This window comes from Megalobrama amblycephala, linkage group LG1 (genome assembly GCF_018812025.1).
Source record: "Megalobrama amblycephala isolate DHTTF-2021 linkage group LG1, ASM1881202v1, whole genome shotgun sequence".
Taxonomy (NCBI): domain Eukaryota; kingdom Metazoa; phylum Chordata; class Actinopteri; order Cypriniformes; family Xenocyprididae; genus Megalobrama; species Megalobrama amblycephala.
Genome location: NC_063044.1, coordinates 47,206,813 through 47,234,369, shown reverse-complemented (window position 1 = coordinate 47,234,369; position 27,557 = coordinate 47,206,813). Strand labels below are relative to the sequence as shown.

Genomic DNA, 27,557 nt, shown 5'->3' with positions numbered 1-27,557 from the left:
GATTTGTTTGGCTGAGCGTATAGCGTTACATCCCTGGGACTTTTCACTGTTTGAATCACTCTGGTTGTTTGTTTCAGACTACAGATTGATTGTGAGTGGTGCAGAATTACTTATATATGTATATATACATAATATGACTGGTATGGCCTGACATATTTTATCTTTCATGATTGGCACTCATGTTTACATCTCATCTCCGCCTTTCAGCAGCATGACTCCATCCGAGATCACCGCCACCTACACCTATGGCCCATGCTGTTCATGTAAAAACAATTCAACATGTTTTCCTTTTAATATCAACATTTATTTGGCAATTACATATTATTATGCAGCAAGCTGACATCTCAGACTAACACAGGTCTTGTTAGTATCAGCCCGGTCCTGAAACCAAACCAAACTAAAATAACTGTGCTTCACTTAGTTGCACTTTATTATACAGAATGTGTACTTACAGTGTACTTACCTAAGAAAATACTGGGTAATATAAGATAACTACAGGGTTTAAGGTCAGGTTTAGGGGTAGGTTCAGGGTTAGTATCTATAGTTATTTTAATTACTGTAATATATCGTATGTACATGGGGAACAGGACTGAAAAATAAAGTGCTACCCTTCACGCTTTTGAAATGAACCAAGAGGGTGGAGAGAGAAAAATATTTGAAAATATCTAAAATGGATGTCATTATATGACTGATATTTCATGTAATCCTGGAATGCCTGTATTCTAGCATGGTATTAAGCACATTAATATGCCGCATTCTTCATGAACATTGGCTGATTTCTAGGTAAGTAGGGTGTATTTATATCATCGTTTAACAGTGCTGGTCTTTTATTGCAGCGCTTTAACTCGGCAGGTCTTTCATCAGTTGTGTATCACACCTCTGCGTGATTTAGCTGGGTTTCTTTTGCATTAACTTATGAATGTCGCTTTGACAAGTACAAGACCTGCTGAAGACTCGTCTACGGTCACTGGCTTCTTCCCTTAACTACAGCACTGTGACTGCAATTACTTGAGAAAGAGCTTAGCTTAAACAATTGAGAGTGGGTGATAACCCTGCCTCAGTTTAATTAACTGTACTTAATGTTGTGCTCATCTGGATTGTTTTCCATAGCAACCTATGCAGGGTATTTTTATTGAATGTTTTAGTAAGACCTGTTCCACGGCTGCCATAGCGCTGATTTATCTCTGCCATGGTTACTGTGTCAATAGATATTCTATAAATATTATTAGTGTTCGGATTTATTGCACTTGTAAAATGATGTTGAGTGGCTTGTTTGAAGAGGCTGTGCAAGTTGGTGCACTTCAGTGGCGTGATTCAATGTTACTATTCCAGTGCTTCAAAACACAGCACTCCAGTGGGAATAATCAAGAGGTTCTTGAACGAGAAAACCATTAATTAGTTGTTTTAGGGATGAAATTTGCTGATAAACCCAATGTGATGGGTTGATTTATGTTAAGTTGCTCCCAAGTTGCTCTAGCTGGTTTACGGTTCTTGTGATTCTGCTAAATGACAAAGTAATGAGAGAGAATAAGTCATCCATGCAATGCGCCCACATTTATTCTAAATATAGATGTGCTCACTTAGGTGCACCTTAGGTGAACTGTAAGAAACAGTCTAAATGTTGCATTTTTGCTCAATAAAATATGAGACACCTCTTATAAATCATATATTTTCACTGAAGTCTACACTACATTTACATTTATGTATTTAGTGGACACTTTATCAAGTGTCTTAGAATAGAACTACCAGTTGGGTTGTAGAATTTTGTAATGTTTTTGAAGTCTCTTACCAAGGATACATTTATTTTATTTAAATAAGACAGTAAAATTATGAAATATTATTACAATTTTAAATACCTGTTTTCTATTGAAATATATTTTAAAATGTAATTTATTCCTGTAGTTTCAAAGTTGAATTTTTAGCATTATTACTCCAGTCGTCAGTGTCACATGATCCTTCAGAAATCATTCTAATATGCTGATTTGCTGCTCAAGAAATATTTATTATTATTATTATCAATGTTGAAAACAGTTGTGCTGCTTAATATTCTTGTGGAAATCTTAATACTTTTTATAGAAAGTTTAAAATAACAGCATTTATTTGAAATAGAAATCTTTTGTAACATTATAAATGTCTTTAGGCTCACTTTTGAATAGTTTATTGCGTCCTTGTGAAATAAAAGTGTTAGTTTAAAAAAAAAAAAAAAGAAAAATCTTGCTGACCTCATACTTTTGACCAGTAGTGTATGTTAAAGTTAATCAAGGTTTCTTCATCCAAAAATCAACTGAATTGGTAGTTTTCATTTTGTATTACCAGTTTCCTCTTCCTCATTCTCACTAACCCTTAGAATTAAGTGTCCTGCTTTGCTGTATGATTTGCCACATACGTTATGATTTCTAAGTAAGTGACCTTTATTATGACTGGCTAACCTGTTTGCATATGAAATAAGTGACATCACCGTGTTGTGGGTTGCTGTCAGATCTACAGTTTGCACTGGCAGTAAACCCTTTGCAGAGCCTGTGGCATATTCACAAAACAAAATGCACCAAATTCTTCAGTCAGAAACGTTCAGGGACTCAGTTCTAATATGAGATCCATTATTGTGACAGCACAGCCATGAAGATGAAGCCGTTTTTGCAGCTTGGTTTCAGTCATTTAAATCTCCCTTAAAGGTGCTCTCAGGAATATTTTGCTTATGTTTCTAGATGAGTAGAAGTGCTGATCGCATGTTCGGCCCCTGTGAACCGTAAAATAAATGTGCTTTTATTAGACTGCTGATATGCAGTATTGTAGTATTAGCCTACTTGTATAGTATTCTTTAATATTTTGAATTAGCTTTCTATATTTTCAGTAATTTGTTATGTGTTTTAGTTTAGTTTTTTTATATTTCTATTCAGCTGTAATTTATTTTTCAGTTCTAGTACAATTTTAGTACTTCAACTTAAAGGGGCTATATGTAGAATTCAGAAACCCTTATTATTAGCGACACCGGTGGCCATTAAGTGAACTGCAGCCAGCAACTTATTGCCTATCCTCGCATTCATTTACATGTACAAGAGACTGAATGTAATTCAATACCCCCAATATACTCACAGCGAAGTTCTTTGCTTAGAAGAAAAAAGAAGTTGGAAATACCTTTGCAGCGATAAACTGTTACCGAACATCCAGACGCCACCGCTGAGAGTGACGTTCAGATGTGCTGCACACTTTCCTCTCTCTCAATAACAAAATAAACACATAACAAAAAGCAGCGTTGAGAAAGTATCTGATCATACACTGAGTCTCAAACACCATTGTTTCCTCCTTCTTATCTAAATCTCATTTGTTTAAAAGACCTACGAAGAACAGGCAAATCTCAACATAACACCAACTGTGACGCAACAGTCAGGATCATTAATATGTATGACCCCAATATTTGCATATGCCAGCTCATGTTCAAGGCATTAGACAAGCCAGTATTAACGTCTGGATGTGCACAGCTGAATCATCAGACTAGGTAAGCAAGCAAGAACAATAGCGAAAAATGGCAGATGGAGCAATAATAACTGACATGATCCATGATATCATGATATTTTTAGTGATATTTGTAAATTGTCTTTCTAAATGTTTCGTTAGCATGTTGTTAATGTACTGTTAAATGTGGTTCAAGTTACCATCGTTTCTTACTGTATTCACGGAGACAAGAAAGCCGTCTCTATTTTCATTTTTAAACACTTGCAGTCTGTATAATGCATAAACACAACTTCATTCTTTGTAAATCTCTCCAACAGTGTGTAATGTTAGCTTTAGCCACGGAGCACCATCAAACTCATTCAGAATCAAATGTAAACATCCAAATAAATACTATACTTACGCGATTAGACATGTTGCATGACGAACACTTTGTAAAGATCCATTTTGAGGGTTATATTAGCTGTGTGAACTTTGTTTATGCTGTTTAAGGCAAGCGCGAGCTCCGTGGGCGGAGAGCACGGGAATTTAAAGGGGCCGCAGCCTGAATCAGCGCATATTTAATGATGCCCCAAAATAGGCAGTTAAAAAAATGAATAAAAAAAAATCTATGGGATATTTTGAACTGAAACTTCACAGACACATTCAGGGGACACCTTAGACTTATATTACATCTTTTGAAAACATGTTCTACGGCACCTTTAATGAACAATAGTTAACAATAACAATGCTGATATGACTGGAGTCTTCTCATGTAAGTGGGCATTTTATTAGAAATACATTTATATTTCTCATAGAATTATATTACACACATTCTATTATACAAAGAAATTAATGGGACTTTCAAAAAGTTCCATTCATTTCTATGTGTAGTTTTGGGAATGAGGGAAAAATTAGTGCTTCTTTTTACCTCAAATCATATATTTCTCAAAGTGTTCAGTTTAGTTTGTGATGGCATTTCATTGCCGTGTTCCCAGTAGCTTTGACTCTGCACTCTGGCAAAATAACAAAAATAAACTCTGTCTTAGTTTCTCTCTCCCTCTATCCCTCGGCTTTCCCCCCTGACCTCTGTGCTGTCTTTTACTTACACACACTCACGCTTGTCAGAGAGTCTTTATCAGGGTCTTTATATTCTGGTTGCTGTGGTGAGGGTCTCTTTTCTGCAAGCACTGTTGGCTGTTCAGCAGAAGCAGTTGAGGCAGTTTGCACTGCCTCTGTTCTCCTCTCTTAGTCATTTCTCTTCTCTTGATCACAAACTTTTTATATTATTTAATTCTTGGTCCATTACTGTCACTCCACTTTTTCTCTTTAAATGATTGAAAATATACTAAAAATGAAAGAAAGCAATGTTTTATCACACTTCAGAGAGCTGAAGAAGATATGAGGGTTTGAAGTAGTGTTGTCTAGAGCAAATATCCATGCTGTGAAAGAATGCGGAGCAGCCATTTTACTGTGAGCATGACCTCTCCTTTTCCAGGTCTCTTTGAGCCCAAATTTGCCAAGTCCGCGGTTTTCCAGTGGAATTGGGTTACTTTTACACTGTTGTTTTTCATGTCCGTGGTTTGAATCATCCCCAAATAATGTGATATTTAGCCCCTGGAACGCAAATTTTACCAGGGGTTCCCAGCCAAAAACGTGAATTTTACCCCCCGGAATGCGATTTTTACCGTGGGAGCCCCCTGAAATTCGATTGGGCTAGTTTTGGGCTAGTTTTGAGGAGCATTTGGGCGGGTTTTGTTGTAAAAACCTAAGCCCAATACAGCTCTGGCAGAAATTCAGTAGAGAATTTGCTAAACAGTTGTACAACATTTGCATACAGTATTTCCGTCTGGGGTTGTCAACTTCAGGAAAGGAAAATAAGGGACAATTGTGTTTTTTTGTAGGAAAATAAGGGTTGGAATTAGGTACACACTCCAAATATTTGTACTGTACCACACAATGTATGTCGTTTCAGTATCTACAGTCAAGTATGTGTATGTAAGATGTAAATGTTCTCAGACATAATAAACACATTTGGATCATTTGGTCAAATCAACCAAATTTCAGAAACTTTCCCAGCTCAAATTTTGGATTTTTTAAATATTTTTGTTAACATAAATGAAGAAGAAAGCCAAAATATTAACATGTAAGTTCAAAATATTCTAGCTGACCCTTTCCATGGTGACGCGTCATGCTTGTCATGTGAAACACCGCAGCCACAATATAGCGCTGTATGACAGATGTATCATTTTTATTCCGCTTTTCCTTTTCTATTCAAACTATTCACAAACTTGTTAGCTATGTCACGAACCACCTGATATTCCGATGCAAGTGTTTTGTCATTTAAAAACATTTATAATGATCATGTTAGCTGATCTATAACACGCTATTGGTCGCCATGTTCAGAGAATAGTGTGAGATTTACAACACATCAGTTCCTCCACTTCTCCCGAAATACATGAAAGTAAGTGGCCTTTAGATCAGCATAGCAGTCAATAAACGGGACAAGGGAGGTCACGTATGGGACAAATCAATTAACGTTAGGCCCAATATACGGTATGTCCAGGCTAATACGGGACAGTTGGCCATTTCCGCGCAAATATTTGTGCATTATTCACTGCCCAATCCAGTTAAAGGCAAATATTTTAAAAATAGGGCTGTGCTTTAAGTCATTGTCATTCTTTTCAGTGCAAACATGGCTAATAGACTGCGGCTTATTCACATGATGTTTGCCTGGCACAAATAATGCTGCACTATTATGGCCCGAGTAAACAAATAGAGACAGGTACCGATCCCAAACTTTTGTTTGGAAGTGCATGTTTGTGTACATTTTCTATTGATCTTGGTGGCAGTAATTCAAATCCAGCTAATCAAAAGCTTTTCTTAACTACTTAGTGAGCAGGCTACACTGTTAGCATGCTAATCTAAGTTAGCAAGGTTTTATCTAATTCCTTAAAGGGGGGATATATCACACACAGTTTCTGCCAATCTCATGTTAATCTTGAATTCTTATAGAGTAGTAGTGCATCCTTCATATCTCCAAAAAGTTTTAGTTTTATCATATTTATAAATCCAGCGTCAAACTGGGCCTTGTTTATGAAACCATAAGCGTCGATCCTGAGGGCTCGAGCAGCCATGGAAAACACAAGATATTCTCCATTCATTTTAACTAATAAAAAAGTGATTGTAACTATCAGTTTCTATGGTTATTTTAATAACAAATATTGAGAGCACATCAATGTAATGCGTGAGCACAAAACTCTCAGCTCCACTTAACGCTGGGTTCTTTGGGAAGCAAGATTATCTTTCCCTCACAACCAAAAACACACTTCCTTGGTAAAATTGTTGATTTCGTGAAGTCCTGTGATCTGTGCAGCGCTGCCGACGACTTCCGTAAAGCTGAACGCGCGTTGATGGGCGTGCCCTTGCTCTCTCGCTCTGGTCGAGTATGAGGTCTCTGCGGAACAAAAGTGGGCGTTTCTGTATTTGTGGGTGTTTTCAAACTGGTGGGTGTTTATATATGAAAACGATTCCCTTCACCCGACTCCACCCCTAAACCCTACCACACTCTGACGAGGGCAAATCAGGTAACGCTCTCAAAAATGCCCCTCTGTTTATGGCCTCGCCCATCAATCATTAATGTCCTGCAGAGACCTGTACTTGCTCTGGTCAACGTGTGCGCTCGCGCTCTTCCGGGAGAACATACTCAAAAAAAAGACTGTGAAGTTTATGAGGAATTGGAAGAGTATTTTTGGCACAGAAATACGTCCAACTCGTGTTTTGAAACTTTGGGCACGTTTAGCATGAGAATCCAACTCTTTAACAGTGTAAATAAGTGCATGAGATAGCATTATACGTGAATTGGCACTAAAACAACAAAGCGTGTGCAAATAAGTAACACTTTCAGCGAGCACCATTCAATCTTACTGAATTCCTCCCTCAGCCTTTTTTTTTTTTTTTTTTCTTTTTTTTCAGCTCAGCCTATTGTAGCACAGCACCGGGCTGCACAGACGGGCTTAACTTAGCTTTGAAAAGTCTATAAAGAGCTCAGTGTGCACTACTGGCAATTTTGCAATCTTTGCTCTTAGTGAACAGTCTTTTTCCAAGCTTGCACAATCCTGTAAAGGAGGGAAAGCCACTTTAATATGAGCAACAAAATACCATTGATGATTAAAAATGAAAATGTGACAAAAACAAAATAGAAAAAACAGCTCATTTTGCCTTCAGTTTTTCATATCTTTTAATATCTTTTAATATATTAAATATATTAAATCTTTTAATAGCAGTCATTGCTGCTGACGTTGACGCACAGAAATTGGCGTCTTACATCACTGTGGGATGAAATCATTCCTCGTGTTTGTGACTGTAGACTCTGACCTCCCAGTGCTCTCACATCTCAAGTACGTGTGAGTGTGCACATATATATTTATTTTGGAAGTAATGTTTGAGCAATGTGTTGATTTTGGTTCATATTTTTGGATGAAATATCAAAACAGTGTATGACTCAGACAGTGCTGGGAAGTGTTAGGAAGTGCTGGCACGTATAGCCTGAATATGAGAACAACCTTGGGACTGCACATTATGAGTGAATTATAGTATGTGTAACTCTTGGAGACTTGACGCTTCAGATTTACAGCATGTAGCAGGTGTGTTGGACAGTCTGGAAAACATCTAGAGCAAACAGAAGGTGCGTTTATTTTAAAGTTGTGTATGTGTGTGTTGTAGGTGTTTTAGACGATGAAGATGTGCGTGTGATGCTGCAAGGATCAAAGATGGTAAAGGTTCGATCTCAGCGTTGGAGGAAGGACCGGAGCCTGAAGCTTCTGGAGGACTGTGTGACGGTGTGGTGTGAGTCCAGCAAAACCTCCCGCAAGGGCAAGAGTCAGCAGACCTGTGAGTATATCACCTGCCAGAACTGTGATTGAGCTGCATACAAAATTCAGCTTTCAGCACAATATTTGTCAGTTCATAATTTGTGTGGCAAGCTGAGAAAGTGCATCATTTAGGGTCAGTTCAGTAAGTGAGTTCCTGAGGCCTTTTTAACAAGAGATGTTGTGTTTCGGCAGAGTTTACCTTCCCATATCTCTGTGTAATTTGAATCACACAGAAACACAGATCAACACAGAAACACAGAAACAAATCACACAGAGACTTTTGCTTCAATAAACCCCTAATTACTGCTTATTATTAGTTAGTAATGCAGATGTTAAAGGGTTAGTTCACCCAAAAATGAAATTTCTGTCATTAATTACTCACCCTAATGTTGTTCTACACCCATAAGACCTTGTTCATCTTCAGAACACAAATTAAGATATTTTTGATGAAATCCGATGGCTCAGTGTGGCCTCCATTGACAGCAAGACAGTTAACGCTCTCAATGCCCAGAAAGCTAAAGACATGTTTAAAACAGTTCATGTGACTACAGTGGTTCAACCTTAATGTTATGAAGCGACGAGAATACTTTTAGTGCACCAAAAAAACAAATAACGACTTTATTCAACAATATCTAGTGATGGGCGATTTCAAAACACTGTTTCATGAAGCTTCAAAGCTTTACGAATCTTTTGTTTTGAATCAGTGGTTCAGAGCGTGTATCAAACTGCCAAAGTCACGTGAACCATTGAAATTTCTAAACAATTATGACATAACGAAGCTTCGTTTACTGAAATCACGTGACTTTGGCAGTTTGATACGCATTCCGAACCACTGATTCGAAACAAAAGATTCGTAAAGCTTCAAAGCTTCATTAAGCAGTGTTTTGAAATCATCCATCACTAGATATTGCTGAATAAAGTCGTCATTTTGTGTTTGTTTGTTTTTTGGCACACAAAAAGTATTCTCGTCGCTTCATAACATTAAGTTTGAACCACTGTACTCACATGAACTGATTTAAATATGTCTTCAGTAGCTTTCTGGACATCTGAAAGTGTAAATTATATCACTGAGCCATCAGATTTTATCAAAAAGATCTTAATTTGTGTTCTGAAGATGAATGAAGGTCTTACGGGTTTAAGAGGGTGAGTAATTAATGACAGAAACTTCATTTTTTGGGTGAACTAACCCTTTAAGTTTAGGTATTGGGTAGGATTTAGGGATGCAGAATATGGTCATACAAAATAAGGCATTAATTTGTGCTTTAGAAGTACTAATAAACAGCCAATATTCTATATAAATGCATGTTAATAAGCAACTAGTCAATAGATTTATTTAAAAATAAAAACAAATTATAATGTAGATATTTTAAACAGTGTAATAGATTAAGTTTTTTTTTCTTCACATAAACTGCAGCCACTTTGGAGTCAGTCATTTTCATGAAAAAAACTAAAAAAAATAATACAATTATTCAGAAAAGACACATTAAATTGATCAAAATTGACCATAAAACATTTATAATGTAACAAAAATGTGTATTTTAAATAAATGTTCTTTTGAACTTTTTTTATTCATCAAGGAATCCTGACAAAAATGTATCAGGGTTTCCACAAAAATATTAAGCATTACAAATGTTTTCAAAATTAGTAATAAAAATGTTTCTTGAGCAGAAAATCATCATATTACAATGATATCTGAAGGATCATGTGACACTGAAGACTGGAGTAATGACCATCACAGGAATAAATTAGAATTTAAAGTGTATTCAAATCTAAAAGTTATTTTACATTTTAATAATATTTCACAATATTACAGTTTTTACTTTATTTTTGATCAAATAAATGATCAAATAAATGCAGGCTTATTCAGCATAAGAGACTTTCAAAGTTATACATTACGGAAAGAGTTTGATGATTCAGAAATGACTTGACAGAAATTACATTGACATTCTAGTGCACTGATTGTAGGGAAGGAGGAGCCATGATGCAAGAACTTTACATGTGAATGAGAGACTATAATACTGCTTTAGCATTTGTTGGAGTCATAGTCACACCCTAGAGGATGAATAATAGTGAGAAAACAAACACTATAACGCTATTTTAACTAGTGTTCTTTCTCCACTCACTCTCTCTGACCTCATACTTGGCTTTGAATCAAAACAAGACATTATTAATGCTATGTTTGCTCTGCTCTCTTTGAATACCTATTGTTAGCCTCATCCCAGAGGACACAGCAGGTATTAAATCTAATGACGTTCAATTTTTAGAAAATGAATGCCACTGATTTTAACAGGACGGATGGATTTGGCTTAGTGTAATGAACTGTAGCAGTGACCCAATTAATCACAGGTCAATCAAGGTAAAGATGTTAATTGACATTGAAGGAACAAAGGCCTAAATGCTGCGCCAGATACATAAATAATGCGAAAAGGTTACACAATGATGAGTCAATACAGGTGCCATCACAATATATGTATTGGTATTGTATTTTTATGACCCATTATAGTTTATGGTATCATTAGGTCTGTCAGTTGATTAAAATGTTTTGAATTAATTGCATGATATGCTGATTAAATGAATTAATCACATAGATGTTCATGACATTATTTTTTGGTAGACAAGTACATCATTGAATAGGCATTATAGAAATAGCATTAGAGTTCAGTTTATGGTTTGTTTTATTTTGACTGAAAAATTGGTATGTTTGGAACAGTTTGGAATTTTTGGATGGAAAATTCTATATATGAATATGTCCTTGAACTTTGGGGATCCAGTATCATGCTTTTTTTTCTATATTAAACCGACTCACTTGCTCTGTGATATATTGCTCTGCATTTTTTTTTTCTTTTTTGTGTTGAGGGACGGGACTTTCCAATCAACGCAATAGCAAACAGAAAACCCATAAAGTTTTGTGTGCATATATCTGAACTTATTAATGCATGTGTGCAGGTGTGTGTTTGTGTTTATACACTGGCTTAGACACTCAGCTTCTTTTCAGTTTAATTTACTCGTTTTATTTGGCACAAGGAAATTAAACTGGAAAGATTTCAGTTTATGAACTGATTATGAACCAGAACTATCTAAAGCTCCCTTTGAAAGCTGGTTACCCCGTTAACAAAAATATGTTCTGAAAACATTTTGCTAACATTCCAATTAAGTTATGAAAACGTCCAGTTTTTTAAACATTTAAAAATATATATATATTTTTTTTGATTATGCGAATGTTGGGAATGTAACTTATTAATGTTCTCTAAACATTTTGAAACCTTAGACTATCTTCCAACTGAAACATATCAGAAATGATTAGTGAATGTTGTATAAATATTGTTTTCATGCTAAATTTCAAAGACCAGATAACTCTGAAAAATGTTCATAACTTTGAGAGAACCTTGCCAGAACATTAGCCAAAATGTTCTGAGAACGTTCCCCGGTTTCTGGTTAGATGATTTCAGACCATCAGATCTGGTGATTTTATACTTTGAATAGAGATTTTCTGGGACATGGCCCAATTAATTATCCCAATCTGTTACTTTTTTTTTAGGTGATTCTTAATCTCTTTTTTAATCACAAAAATTAAACCTTTGCTCCTAGTATAATGGAAACATACCACAGATTCATCTGTGGTAAGACATTATGGGATGTTCTACCATCCCTAATCGCTAGCTGTTCAAATGATTGATAATCTGTTTTTAATCTCACTTATGCTCTTCAGATGGAATGATAATCTGCTGTGAGAGTGAAGAGAATCAGACTTCCTGCTATAATCCCATTCATGGCACTTCACTGGAGCATGGGAACGTTATTTCTCTCATTAGACCACAGGTGTTGATGGACCCTATTTAGGGACACTTCAGCCTCTCTGTCATTCATCTCAGCCCTCTGAAATATCTGTGATTACCTCAGCTGTCATTACCCATAAATATATGTAATTATGTGATCTCTCTTCACTGGCTGTGGTGAGATATCTGAGGCTATTCAACTCTAAAATACAACAAAATACACCACCGTCATTGATATACATCTACTGATTTTATTTTGTTACGTTGTTGCGTTTTTAACAAAACATAAATCCTAAATCACTCCTGAATTAGACTAATTCTCACACATGAACAACAAATTGGAAGCCTTTGTATAGTAATATAGACATGTGACTGGATGTATGTTTCTAAATAAGTCATATGTTTCACGATTTTGAAACTTGCAAAGTTATATGGACATCTAGCCATTCAGTACTGTTGGTTAAAGCCCAGGTCATATGCCTATGAATAATCCCTGCTCTCTGGAGGATTTAATGGGTCTTTCTGATGAACTCTGAACCCCTGAGGATAAAAGTGAACCGGTACCTAACCACGTGATTCGCTGTGATTAATAACTTGTGCTCTCTGACACACACACAATCACAGGGTAGTGTTAGTAAGCACAGATGTCACTGTGTAACTCCTTTTTAGATGTTTTGTTATTTTGGTAAATAGTTCTATATAAGACATTGCTAATTATGAGACATATACGTTGTCATTTAGGTATTCAGATTTAGCATTTTCCTTCCGATGTATTATCTTGTATTTTTAACCGTTAAGGGGTTTTCCCGTGACTGACAGCGCTAGTCAAAGCATTTTTCAGTTGCGTCTTGTTCCGTGTTCACAACAATTCAGTCTTTTCAAGGAACTGCTGCTGTATGCCAAACACTAACATGCAGTGACTCAGATCATTTGAAGCACACACAAGTTCACTTTATACAGGCACTCAGTTAAAATATCAATGAGTGTTCCACTCAAAACCTCACATATATTCATTTGGAAGTATATTTGTAAACAACAGTATACTTTACTTTATACAGTATTACTATACTTTTTTCACTCTTTGCAAATCAGTAACATAGGCTAGTTGGGACAACATTTAGGTAAAAAAAATTATATTTATTTATCATATACATTTACTAGTATATGTGATCATATGGTAGTAAATTGCTATTCGGCATAAAAGGACAGACTTGTAAGCAAAATGTATATTAGTATAAATAGATGGGTAATCTTGTGACAGCATTTTACATTTTCCCTTTTTGTAGTTATTTGAAAAATAAAGACAGCAAATCAGCATATTAGAATGATTTCTGAAGGATCATGTGACACTGAAGACTGGAGTAATGATACTAAAAATTCAGCTTTGACATTGCAGAAATAAATTACATTTTAAAATATATTCAAATAGAAAACAGTTCTTTTAAATGTAATATTTCACAATATTACTGTTTTTACTGTATTTTTAATTAAATAAAAAAAATCAGTTGTGGTGAGCATGAGAGACTTCTTTTAAAAACATTAAAATCTTACTGACCCTGAACTTTTGAATGGTAGTGTATAGCGAGAAGTTCACTTGAAAATGCTCATAAGCCTAACACTTATTTGATGGTACTGCTCAATTCGGCCTCTCTTTCTGTTTCTGTCTTGTGCTGCGTCACACTGGGTTCAGGAATGCAGGCTCAGCTGCTTCTGTCCAATCCCAGCATGCCTCTCACAGTTCACTGACTGCCACACACTTGAGGGAATAAACATAGTCCACTTAGTACGTGAATGTGTGTGTGTGTGTGTGTGTGTGTGTGTGTGTGTGTGTGTGTGTGTGTGTGTGTGTGTGTGTGTGTGTGTGTGTGTGTGTGTGTTCGCATTTGTGAATAAGTGTTTGTGCATGTGACGTTACATCATGCACCACTTCATTCCTCTGTTATTTTGGCTATTTATTATGGTAGATAAAAATAGAAGACACATGTTTATGGCATAAGTGTCAAATAGGCTGGACTAAATAATGCCGGTCTGGCTATGAGATAAGTCTGTCCAGGTGTCATCATGCTGTTAGGCAGCAGCTCCTCATTGGGCAGCAGATGCAGGGCTGGACCCCTGGAGAGTTTATGCTCCCACGGATCTATGCAGCGGGCTTTAGTGAGGAATGCCAGTGACATAGTAAACGCCCATTCACTGCACATGTCTCAGCACACTTGCTGTTAAAATTAACACCCTTCTTCTTCATACACACAAGAATTATGAATGCATGTTTGTCAGACGGCTGTTGGAAGTGGGCAGGGAGTCTGCCGTTTAAAAGAGCTTGTGTCTGTTTTCCCTTGTGTCTCTTTGTTTATTCGCAGTGTAGGAGTTCCCACAGTTCAAAGACGTTATTGTTGCCACTACTTTCTATGCTATGCTAGATTACGATTCCTCATTATACTATACTGTACACTTGAAGAGTATTAGACAATTGAAAAAATGACGGGGACAAATACAAGAGAAGGGAAGTCTATGTAATACATAATAATTAAATCTCATCGTATTAGCAGTAGCATTTCTCATTTGTTGGTGGCTGTCTGCAGTGTTGGGGAAAGATACTTTTAAAAGTAACAAGTTACAATATTGTGTTACTCCCTAAAAAAGTAACTAATTGCATTACTTTGTGTGAAAAGTAACACACCTCACCTGGGCTTGGCTTGCCTGTTTGTTTTGGCAAATGCCCTTTCACACCTTTTTGGTTAAACTGGATTGCCGAAGGTCAGCAGAAAAGTTAATAAAGTGAGATTAAATACATAAAGTAAATTTGTATTATTTAACATATTTAATTATTGCGGGTTTGCATAATATTTTTTTATAATATAGTTTGCTGAAACTGAACAGTATTTATATCATTTTTTACCTCTAATACACCACTATGTCCAACTGTGTTCATTACTCGATTCGTGAGGTCTGATCGCGCTTTGACAACGGCAGTGATGTCTCGCGCATATACTTCAATGAGAGCGAGACATCACTGCCGCTGTCAGAGCGCGATCAGACCTCAATAAATGAGTGCTGAACACAGTTGGACATAGTGGTGTTTTAAAAGGTAAAAAATGATATAAATACTGTTTGGTTTTTCGCACAAACCGATCGTTTCGTGTCTTAGGACATCAATGTGTCATCATGAGCTGCAGGGTTTAATTTGGATTTGTCTAAGTTTTATTCACTTTTATAAAAGAAGTTCCTATTGACCCACATTATACGACTGACAGACGGCAACAGTTGGAGTTAAAAATCATCATTTGTGTTCCACTGAAGAAACAAAGTCACCTACATCTTGGATGCTCTGGGGGTAAGCAGATAAACATCAAATTTTCATTTTTGGGTGAACTATCCCTTTAACTCAACCTGCTCATAATCACATCATTATCTATAGGACACAGATGATTGGTTCCTGCTGTATTAGTAGCCAATGAGCTTGCATGCTCAATCTTTAAATACATGAGTTAGCATTTGCTGTAGCAGTGCAGTGTGCTTCAGAAACCCTCCACCTTCCCCAGCTCCACCTGTTACGGGTTATTCATGTACTCTATATTGTACAGAAGCAGCATGTCTTACTTGCTCACAGCAGCGTGTCGTGTACGTATTGGCAGTAGCAAGTCCCGTACTTGCTCTGCAGCAGCAGCAGCAATAACAAAGTCCCTTAAAGACAAGTCATTTCACTCGGCGGCCATCTTTGAAACTCCTCTCGGGCATGCAAGTGCGTCTCCTATCTCTTTGAATGGGGAAACATCAAATTCTCCAAAGCTGTTTGCCAAGCTTTCGATTAAATTTCATATGTGAAATCACCAATGAAATCTGACAACAACTGTCTCATAAATTTTGTTTCTAAATGCTCGAATCATGACAAAAAAAGGCATTTTTTTCAGGCCAGATCAAGCTAATGCGCATGCGCAGTCCTATCTGCGCGTCTCTGCAGGAAGCGCCGTCTTACTGTTTCTATAGAAACCAGAGCTTCAAACGGCCGCTGAAGTGACGCAATGACTTTACCAATCGGCTCTTATTTATAAGGCGGGACTTATTCCGCCATATTGCACGATGCGCTTTCTCCCATTCAAAACAATATGAGTGACGCGTCTTGTGTTATTCTATAGTCTTTGGTAATAAGCAGCAGCAGCGTAGCAGATCTATTCCACCAAGACCAAACACATCTACTTTGTCATACCCATTACCATGCCAAACACTCCGAGAGTTGTCATGACAGGACTATAATAAGCATCATGTTGACGCAGCACACACAACGCCTCTGCACTTACGATTTCTCTCAATATGGGGGCAAGAGAGGTGCCAGGCAATAAATGGGAAAGCAAAGTATCCTGTATTACGTATTTGAAAAAGTAACTCAAATATATTGTTGTAAATGTAAAAGTAATGCGTTACTTTACTTGTTACTTGAAAAAAGTAATCTGATTACGAAACTTTTGTTACTCATAATGCATTACCCCAACACTGGTTGTCTGTCCAAAGCCTCTGCTTGGCTGTGAAGTGTGTTTATATGGGTGTGTGCGTGTTTTAGGAGCAATGAGGGCACATCGTAATCATTTTTTGGCACTCTGTTGTACAGGTCATGTTTTACAAGAGCCAAATTAATCCTCACACACATGTGCAGCGTCAATGTGATGACCTCCTTCTTGCATGGACAATAATGATTTAATAGTTTTAGTTTTGCTGTAACTGTTCTGGTTGCTTGTTTATTATTTCCCAGACTGTTTATGTTTTGTTTGACTGCGCCAGACATAATGACATTAAGTTTGTTTGAAAGTTGTTTCTTTACGCAGTTCTATTTGGTGCAACTTTTTTCAAATAAATTACTCACTTCACCCTTATGTAATGTATTATGTGGATAAATAGCAGTAGTAATGGATTAAGCACTCATTTGTGTTTGGTTTCTCTCTGTCAGTCTCTGTGACGGAGGTGGAGTGTGTGCGGGAAGGCTGTCAGTCGGAGTGTCTGCGACGGATGGCAGGTCTGGTTCCAGAGAAACACTGCTTCACTGTGGTCTTTCGTGGGGGAAGGAAAAGCCTGGATCTGTGCTGCCCCACACAGGAGGAAGCGGAGCGCTGGGTCCGAGGCATCCGCACACTCAAAGACCGAGTCTCCAACATGAGTCAGAAAGAAAAGCTGGACCAATATCCTTAAAGCCATACCTGCAGGGTGAAACCTCTAGAACTGAGTCCTAATTACAGTCTTTCCTAAAAGCAAGTAGACACATGTGCACTGCACATTAGTGCCATTTACAGCATTTAATTATAGTTTTCAAAGAGAAGGCTTGTGTTTAGTTTCCTTGACCACCATATGCCAATAAATGCACATGTAAACACAATCTCCATTACTCAGCTGACTATTTATAGACCAAATGTAGAACAGATGAACCACAGAACATGTCGTGCTATCTCTTCTCATTTGAAATAACTTTGTCCTGTTTCTCTTTCCCCCAATGTGTCTTTCACTATTATTATTATTATGTTTAACCTGTATGCCCTTTATTATCTTTTTCTCAACATGAAAAACTTGATACATTGTTGAGTTCCTTTGGACTGACGTTGTGTCGCAGAGAGATGGTTTATAGTTTCATAATGTATGGCTGCTATCATGTTGTGAATGCATGTTATCGCTTTGTCTAGTTTTCCCTAACTGTTCACACTTGGATTCGAAGCTATCTGAGACATGCAGATCAGAACCAGGATGGAAAGATGAGCTACGACGAGGTGAAACATCTGCTACAGCTGATCAACATTGACCTGAACGAACAGTATGCTCGTTCCCTCTTTAAGGTTTGTGCGAGATATCCATATAAGTGGCAGGAGTGGTTGTAAAAAATGTGTTTAAATCAAACGAATCCTCGAGCAATCTCTCTCTTTTATTCCTGCTCTTGTCTGTAGAAGTGTGATCGTTCCTGTGACGGGCGGCTGGATCACGTGGAGATCGAGGAGTTCTGTCGTGAGCTGATGCGCAGGCCGGAGCTGGACGCGGTGTTCAGGCATTATTCCGGTAACGGATGTGTGCTCACCACCTTGGAGCTGCGGGATTTTCTTGGAGACCAGGGCGAGGACGCATCGCTGGCCCATGCGAAGAGTCTCATCCACACCTATGAGCTCAACGACTGGGGTACACAGCCATCAGAACCACACTTATAGATGGTTTATGTATATATATATATTATATTTCCACTACCGCTCAAAGGTTTCGGGTGTGGTGGAAAGCTTAATATTAATCTTTTAACTCTTGAGTTTTCCATCCTTCAGTTTATTCATTACGGCCAGGAGAGCTCTTAGCAGAAAATTTCGCTGTTTAACATACCTGCACAATATTTATATCCTTACTCTTTCTCACTGGTTCACTTATGTCATATTTTTTCATTCATCTTTCCTAGCAGTTCTTGTCTTTTAACCTTTTCAGACAATCTGCTGGTCCTTTCCCATTGATTCAGCACTATCAGCACCCCTGACTTCATGTTACATACTCTCATATCCTCTTTTCCCTTCCTATACACTGCTTAATTTATATTATGTATATGCAGTCTTTTAAAAATATAATTAATTATGATTTATAAAATTATTCTTCCACATAGGTTAGTAAGCTTTTTAAATGTTTTTGAAAGAAGTCTCTTATGCTCACCAAGGCTGCATTTATTTGGTCAAAAATACAGTAAAAACAGTAATACATTTTTTTTTTTTTTACAATAGTCCTTGATGAATAGAAAGTTCAAAACAAAAACAGTTATTTGAAATATAAATGTTACATTATAAATGTAAAAAAAAAAAATGAAAGAAAATTTAGAAAATTTTGATTTCCCTGGTGTACATATGTGCAGTTTTAAGACGTTTTAAGGCCAACAAATTGGATAACAATTTAAAACCATGTCAACAAATAAATGCATGCACAGTTTTGAGGCAGTTTTAATCGCATGTTTAGTAATTTCATGACTTAACTTACAACAGAACAACGACGGTCATTGCTCATAGTTTCTTTTGCGCTTTATTTAAGCTATAATAAAGTAATTATGCAGCGCGCGCCGGCGCATTTGCGCATGCAATTCTTGAGTGCGCGCCACGAGCACATTATAACGGCTAATTGGACAGTCGTGTTAATTTCTCTGAGTTTTACCGACATAGCCTGACAACATCTCATCTGACGGCAGTTCACTGTTGTTCAACAGAAGCTCCCTCGTCGTCACCTAATGTTACCTTTTCCGCGCTCGTTTGACTGGCGCCTGGCGCTGCTGAGGTGTAGGAATGCGTGTCTGAAAAGTGTCCCGTTAGTTGTGGTCGTAAAGAGACAGCTCTATATAAACGCAGCGTTTTACTTGATGTTTTAAAAAAAAGATTTTTATTTTTGGTATTTTATATGCTCTGTTGGTGGTTGGTGGAGTAGCGTCACCCGGGTGGGATATTTTTTTATAGACCAGGGGGGAAATCCCCCCCGTCCCCCCTACAAATCACACCCTCCATATATATATATATATATATATATATATAAATAATGTGTCCTGTAATATGAAAAATGTACTGTAATATGACCCATGGTGCTCATGCAGGCAGCGTCATTTCAAATCTATCATTTTCTGTCTGCACTCCATTGTCTATACTATCAATAGAAATGAAACGGCAATTCAAAACGGTTAATGATGTATAAAATCCAGTCTGTTGAAACCTGGAGCAAAAACCACGCCTGAAAAACTGAAAAACTCCACTTCCAAGAACTAGTGTGAGCGCATAGCTCAGTAGTGTGTCATTGGTTATTGTGCTAAATAACTTACAAACCTTGGTTATTCCTGATTGCTCTTTCTAGAATTGAGGTTAATATCCCAGTAAAACTAAATATACGATACAAAGCATGCATTAAACACTTCCTCAGCTATTGAAGCTTGTGTTTAACTGTGTTTGCTTTTGACCAATACATTTTCTTTCTGACTCCTCAGCCCAGAAGAATCTGTTCATGACCCAGAACGGTTTCACCATGTACATGCTCTCAAAAGAGAACGATGTGTTTAACCCGGATCACGCTCACGTGTATCAGGACATGAGCAGACCACTGGCTCACTACTACATCTCTTCTTCTCATAATACATACCTGACTAAAGACCAGGTGACCAGCGCCAGCAGCACTGAGCCTTATATCAGGTACAATACCAGCACACTCACACCTTATAATCTGCCTCAAGGATCTCATAGGTAAGGCATGTAGAAGAAAACACACTTATACTTTGTTCTGTAAAATCACAATCATTGCTTGTGTCTGCGTTAATGCATTCACTAAGCTTAGCTTATTTTCTGACCGTTTGTGTTGTGTTCTGTTACACTGACTGGGAGAAAAATGAATAGAATTTTAATAGAATAGACAAACAATTACCTTTGTAAGTTAGAAACTAAATAAAAGTATATTATGCCCAAGGTTCCAGTAAAAGGAAAAACTTCTGAGGTAGATAAACTGTACATCACCATTCAAAACTTTGGGGTTTGTAAGATTTTTTAACAAACATACAAACAGTAAAATTGTGAAATACTATTACAATTTAAAATAATTGTTTTAATATATTTTTTTTCTATTTGAATATGTTTTAAAATTTATGCCTGTGATAGCAAAGCTGAATTTTCATTACTCCAATCTTGAGTGTCACATGATCCTTCAGAAATCATTCTAATATGATGATTTGTTTATTATTATCAGTTTCAGTGAAAACAGTTGTGCTGCTTAAGATGTTTGTAGAAACTATGAAACACTTTTTCAGGATTCAGAACAGCGTTTATTTAAAATGTAACATTGTTTACTGTTACTTTTGATCAATTTAATGCATCCTTGCTGAATAAAAGTATTCATCATTATTTCTATTTATTTATTTATTTTTGGCTGAAATTTGTCATGTTATGACAGAAAATGCCAGTATTTTGCACTGTAAAAATGTTTTGTCAGGTATAGCCTAAAAAATGTTTTCATGTAGTAACATTCAAAATAACTTTTGGTTTTAAATATGGTAAAATAGTGCTGATTAGCCAAATCAAATCATCAGATTAGCTCAAATATTTGCTAAGTGAACATGTACAGGACATATGTGGAACTTTATAAATGTGACAGATGAGCAAAAGTAAAAATTTAAGATTATAGTGACAACAAATGAATCAAGTAAATATGAAAATAGTAATAACAAGTAAGTTTAAACAGAAATAAATACAATCAATCTTATTCTATAGTTTATAATAAATTCCGAAGTATTGTATTTAACAGATGAAGATTGTGAAGGTCAGAGTATAGAGAAAGAAGGACCTAAAAGAAGTAAGAGAATACAAGGAGAGGAAGAAGAGAAGAAGCAAAAGAAAAACGTGAAGAACAAAATAAGAGCATGCAGGAAATGTACCTCCTCCTAAACTTGTACATAGCTTTTAATGACTCGAATTCATAGAAAAGAGATTAATTGAAAAGATTCATAAAAAGGAATAATTAAAAGACATTAACCAAAAGAATAAATTAAATAAATTTGAATAATTTTGCATACAACTGAATGACAGATAATCCAATTCTGCAAGGCTCATGTGTTGTCCAGAATTAAATATTTAATCATATCATATTTTTTTAAATATTTAATCATTTAGTTGATCCTGATAAGCGCTCATTGTCACAGTTGTAAACAAAACAGCTTTCTTCTTCCACAAGGGGTTTGGCGTCACAACAGCTTTGTTTCGAGTCGAACCGTTAAAAAAAGCACCACACATGTCTCCTGGAAGTCCTGTAGAATTCAACCAATCAGATAACAACTTCCAAACTTCCCATTTTGTGTGCTATATGCATCAGACGTTCAGCCGTGGGAGTGACGTCTGATGCTGAGACTAGAGGCAGCTAAAATTACAGAACCACTGGCTTATGAGATACAACACTAATGATGACATTTAATGTTCATGGTCTTTGTTTGTGGTTAAACTCATGGGTCTTGTGTGTGTGTTTAGAGCTCTGCATCAGGGCTGTCGCTGTGTTGAGCTGGACTGCTGGGATGGTGATAAAGGAGAGCCCATGATCTTCCACGGACACACGCTCACCTCCAAAGTGCTCTTTAAAGAAGTCATCGAGACCATCGCTCAATACGCCTTCAAGGTGCAGACACATCAAGCATTACAACAGCCGATAATGAAAATCTTTGTATAATGCAACAATATGGGTTAGCGTAGCATGCTTTTTTTTTTTTCATTTTAAATAGTTCACACTTACTGTAAATAGTTGTTTCTCTTTAACAATCATGTCTCTCTCTCTCCGTAGGCGTCTCCATATCCTCTGATCTTGTCCCTGGAGAATCATTGCTCAGTGGAGCAGCAGGCGGTCATGGCGCAGCACCTTCGCTCCATTCTGGGCAAAAAGCTCCTGAAGAAGCCACTTAATGAGCTGCCCCTCAAACAGCTGCCCTCCCCTGAGGTCACAAACACTTCTGGTTTTCCTCTTCCTTGAATTAATAATTCATCAAACATCCAAAAGTCAACAGATTTTTAGGCATACCCGGATTTAAAAAAGAATTGTCATTATGCTAAATGGACGCACTTGCTAAATGAAACATTCCATGTTGTAATTAGGTCATGTGACCTCAGTGTAGCTTTCTACTGTTTGAAGCGTTTAGTACTTGTCTACTGTACTGTGCAGTAAGCAGTACGCTGAATTTCCCTGTTAATCATAATACAATAGTAACTGTAGTGTGAATTCAGGGTGATTGGGACAATTTTTGCCATTGAGATGATCACCTGAATTCACCCTGTGTAACTATTTCACACCTCACCTTTTGCATAATGTCAGTGTTCTGACACTCATTTGCATTTACATATATACTACCATTCAAAAGTTTACGGTCAATACGATTTTTGTTATGTTTTTGAAAGTCTCTCACTGAGACTGCATTTATTTGATAAAAAAAAACAATAAAACAAAAACAAAACAGTATTATAGTGAAATATTTTATTACAATTAATTAATTAGTCAATTAAAATAACTGTGCTGCTTAATATCTTTGAGGAAACCATGTTTGTTTCACTGTAAAAAAAAATATTTTCATCATTTGTTATAACTTTTCGTTTGTCAAATCAACTTAGATAATAAAAGTGGTTCAGATAACATAATATTTTGAGTTTCTCCTTCTTTGTATTAACTCAAATTTTTAATTTCAATTAATTCAAAATTTTAAGACAACCAGGTAACTTACTTTTTTAAGTTAAACCAACAATGATTTTTTTACAGTGTTTTTTTAATCTTATTTTAATCTTATATTAATTTCTTTCAAAAATGTTACTGACCACAAACTTTTAAAGATGCTTTGTCTAAAATGACTTCCGTACATTCTCTGGAAATCAAACCCAAGATTTTGGTGTCGCTAACCCTTCCTTTCTTGCTTCTGGAAACTTCTTGTTTACTTTCTAAGGATTATCAGTAAAGAACATCTGACCCGTGCTGCCTACAAGAAAAAAAAAAGCATATAGGAAATGTGCAATCATGGTGTACTAGGAATGATTTTAAATCAACACATGCCAGTGCTCATACTGGTGTAGTGTAACATTTTTAACCGTGGCAAGCACTCTTGCCTCTTTTTTCATATTTATGATGAGATTCCCTCCTCTCTTTTTCACTCTGCGCTGTTTCCAAGACTTTTCTGTCATCCCTACATTCTTCCATAATATTTAAGGTGTGTTTCGACCTCCGACATAAATTACTGTGTTTACTTCCTCAGTGTTATAAAATGGCCATTTTCCAAGCAAGACAAAGTGTTCATGGAATTGGTTAACGTTTCAGCAATGTTCTTTCTCTCATGTGCCCGTTTTACTGTAGGAGTTGATGGGGCGGATCCTTCTGAAGGGGAAGAAGTTGAATGGTCTGCTGGGGAAGACTGACAGCTGGATTAGCTTCTCAAATAGCTCAGATGAAGATCCTGCTGCGGGAGGGGGCGGGAACAAAAAGGAATCCAAAAAGGATCCTGTAAGGGTGAGTACAGATATAAATTAAATCCTGTTCCCAGTTTTGTAAAATATCGGATGATTATGTGGTTTGACTTGTACTATTTGTGTTTTAACATTTGGCATATTTGAGATAATTATTTGAGTCTGTGCAGCTCAGGTAAATGTATGTGGATCATATGTATGTTTATGATTCATAAAATGCCTAAACATTCTCTGAAAAAACTCTGCCTGTGTGTGAACGTATTCATTGACATGTATAAATCCCCCCACAGTCTGTGAGCACTAAACTGAGTCCAGAGCTGTCAGATATGGTGGTGTATTGTCAGAGCGTGCCCTTCAGTGGTTTCGAGAAAGCCAGTCAGAGACCTCCTAGCTTGATGTCCTCTTTCTCTGAAAATGAGGCACTTAAACTCATCAAAGACTCGGGTAAGATGAACAAAACAAATTTACACTGCATATTCACTGAAGTCTTATCATGTTCTGTGTGCTTCAGGACCGGCCTGAAAAAACAATAGAAGTTATATATTATATATGGATGGATGGATGGATGGATGGATAGATAAAAGTCTCTGCGCAGTCTGAGCATTTTTAATCGAGGTTTTTAAATTGTGGAATATAATACCGCGATATCCGTCATAATAGAAGTGGCACGCGACTTCCCAGAAATGCACTGCTGTATGAATATATTTCACAAATTACTGTGAACTATGTATTGTTTTAATGTTTGCTGCTTTTATCAGGACCTGCCTGTTGCCTAAGGCCCCACCAGATGGTTTATAATAAATGAGCAGATCATTAGATCACTTCCAACGCAAAACGCTGCTGTTCCAGCCAACACTGACAGCCAGCGGCATGACAAATTTACATCAAACTCATATCATTTCATAATTAGGTCATGTCACACCACTCAGAGCACAACATTTACCACACAAACCACACAACCTCCCCCACAAAAAAAAAAATTAGACATAGATAGAGGTCATTCACACTATCCATTTGAGAAAAAAATACCTACGTTAAAACTATAGGAGGAAACTGTCCGATTGTGTAATGTATTTAGTAAATCAGTAAATCAAAGCAAAATGTACTCTAGCATTCAAAAGTTTGGGTCATAAAAGAAGTCCCTTATGCTCACCAAAGCTGCATTTTTATCAAAAATACATTAAAAACAGTAATATTGTGAGCAGCTATTACAACTGCTGAATGTTCCAGCTTCAGTGTCACATGATCCTTCAGACATCATTCTAATATGCTAATTTGCAAAAAAAAAAAAAAATAATAATAATAATTATCTAATATAATATTATATTATATTAACAATATTGAAAACAGTTGAGCTGCTAAATATTTCTGTGGAAACTGTGATATTTTTTTTTCTTTGATGCTCTGATTAATAGGAAATTTCAAAGAACAGCCTTTATTTCAAATAGAAATGTCTTTGCTGTCACTTTTGATCCTTGCTTAATAAAAGTATTAATTTATTTCGAAATAAAAATTGACTCAAACTTTTTAGTAGTGTATGTAAAAACAATGAGAATATCAATTTGTTAACAGCATTAAAACTAAATTATGGAAGCTTGTTTCTGCCACTGAATAAAAAATAAAAAATGTAATTGCTTTTTTTTCTCAGAATTGTGTGATATAAAGTCACAATTACATGCTATAAAGTCAGAATAGTGAGATATAGACTCACAGTTGTGAGTTATAAAGTCAGAATAGCGAGAAATAAACTCAAAATTGCGAAAGTCAGAATTGTGAGTTATAAAGTCATAATTGTGATATAAACTTGCAATTGCGATTACTTTTCTCCTCTGACTTGGACTTCGCAATTGCAAGCTTATATCTCAGAATTAAGTCAGCGAGTTTATATCCCGCAATTGTGAGTTTATAAATCACAGTTCTGACTTTTTTTCTCAAAATTGTGTTTATCTCGCAATTCTGACATTTTAACTCGCAATTGCGAGTTTATATCTCACAATTCTGACTTCTTTTCTCAGAATTGTGAGATATAAACTCGCAATTACTTTTTTATTTTTTATTTAGTGGCGGAGACAAGCTTCCATAGTAAATAATAAATAAGTAACAAAATTATACTAAATACAAGCAATAATGTAGCAGTTTGTCATGCTGATCTGCTACTTTGAAAACAGCTGAACTACTACTGAAACATAGTTAAAAATATATTTATAAATATGTATTTGCTCCTTGCGTGAGTTTCTGTGTCTGTTCATTTGTTTTACTGTATGTGAATTTGTTTTATGTGTGTTCCCTGTAGGGAAAATGTTTGTTCGACACAACAGTCGGCAGCTGAGCAGGATTTACCCATCAGGCCAGAGATTACAGTCCTCCAACTACGACCCCCAGGACATGTGGAACGGGGGCTGCCAGATGGGTGAGCCGAACGAGCGCTCGGACATTCCTGTATGTCTGCAAGTCCAGCAGGAAATGCTTGAATGCTTCATTCTCTGTTCTATTCTCCAGTGGCTCTGAACTTCCAGACACCGGGAGAGCAGATGGATCTGAACCAGGGCCGCTTTCTGCCCAACGGGCGCTGTGGATACGTGCTCAAACCTGACTTCCTGTGTCACCCGAAGTCCGACTTTGACCCTGAGAACACAGGTGGAGGACCAGGACACATACCCACACAACTTACCATACGGGTTAGTAGCAGCTAGTTTAGCTTTTCATGATGGTCTGACTGGAAACACTGCTCCGCTTCCCATGTGCCCTGTAAATAATTTCATAAATCTGTGTTTTACTGAACTTGTGGACTGAATTGTTTCTCTCACAGGTGATTTCCGCTCAGCAACTTCCTAAAATAAACACTGACAAGCCCAACTCCATTGTGGACCCGCAGGTCTGGGTGGAGATTCATGGAGTTTCCATCGATAAGGCTCGTGCCAAAACCCAGCGCATTGACAACAATGGTGAGGAGGTTTTTTAAGTAATCTAAAGGCATCCTTTTGTGGTGTAGGATTGTTTAATCCATAATCTATTCAGATATCTTATAAATGGGAAATAGAGACATTAGTGATGTTTTAATGGTGGTGTATATTAATTTAGTTTCATGTAATGGTACATTTATTTTGCCTGTGATCAAGATTTTGATAAGAGATGTTCCTGTCAGGATTGAATATTGAGTGTGTGTGTGTGTGTTTGTCTCCCCCTGCAGGTTTCAACCCCCGCTGGGATTGTACTGTGAGTTTTCAGCTGCAGGTGCCTGAACTGGCCTTGGTGCGTTTCATGGTGGAAGATCATGACCACAAAGCTAAGAACGATTTTATTGGCCAATTCACCCTCCCCTTCACCAGCCTGCGAACAGGTGTGTGTGTTTGGTTTACACAATGTAATGTTTTTATAAGACATACAATATTTAAACATAAACATTTTTTTTATTTGTGGTGGAAGTACTGTTTGTAGTTTATATTTTCCAGCAAGATCTGTCCTTCAAATGTTTAGGGTCAATAAGATTTTTTTTTGAACACTTCTGTCCAGCAAGGACACATTAAATTGAT

General features: G+C 36.7%; 1 protein-coding gene across 2 annotated transcripts in view; it reads left to right on the top strand.

Annotated features, from left to right (window-relative positions):
* plcd3a (phospholipase C, delta 3a) overlaps positions 1 to 27,557 on the top strand; it is a 34,099-nt gene that overhangs the window by 867 nt on the left and 5,675 nt on the right. Inside the window, exons 1-14 of one of the 2 annotated variants that reach the window (XM_048197068.1) lie at positions 7,641 to 8,075; positions 8,155 to 8,322; positions 17,019 to 17,247; positions 17,763 to 17,892; positions 18,001 to 18,226; positions 20,040 to 20,241; positions 22,060 to 22,204; positions 22,367 to 22,519; positions 23,915 to 24,067; positions 24,315 to 24,468; positions 26,318 to 26,434; positions 26,524 to 26,702; positions 26,834 to 26,969; positions 27,215 to 27,364. In XM_048197068.1, coding sequence (XP_048053025.1) covers positions 8,027 to 8,075; positions 8,155 to 8,322; positions 17,019 to 17,247; positions 17,763 to 17,892; positions 18,001 to 18,226; positions 20,040 to 20,241; positions 22,060 to 22,204; positions 22,367 to 22,519; positions 23,915 to 24,067; positions 24,315 to 24,468; positions 26,318 to 26,434; positions 26,524 to 26,702; positions 26,834 to 26,969; positions 27,215 to 27,364 — 2,191 coding nt within the window. In that variant the 5' untranslated portion in view covers positions 7,641 to 8,026. Of the gene's footprint in view, positions 1 to 7,640; positions 8,076 to 8,154; positions 8,323 to 17,018; positions 17,248 to 17,762; positions 17,893 to 18,000; positions 18,227 to 20,039; positions 20,242 to 22,059; positions 22,205 to 22,366; positions 22,520 to 23,914; positions 24,068 to 24,314; positions 24,469 to 26,317; positions 26,435 to 26,523; positions 26,703 to 26,833; positions 26,970 to 27,214; positions 27,365 to 27,557 lie in introns of those variants that run through there. The other variant, XM_048197059.1, reaches the window with a different exon arrangement.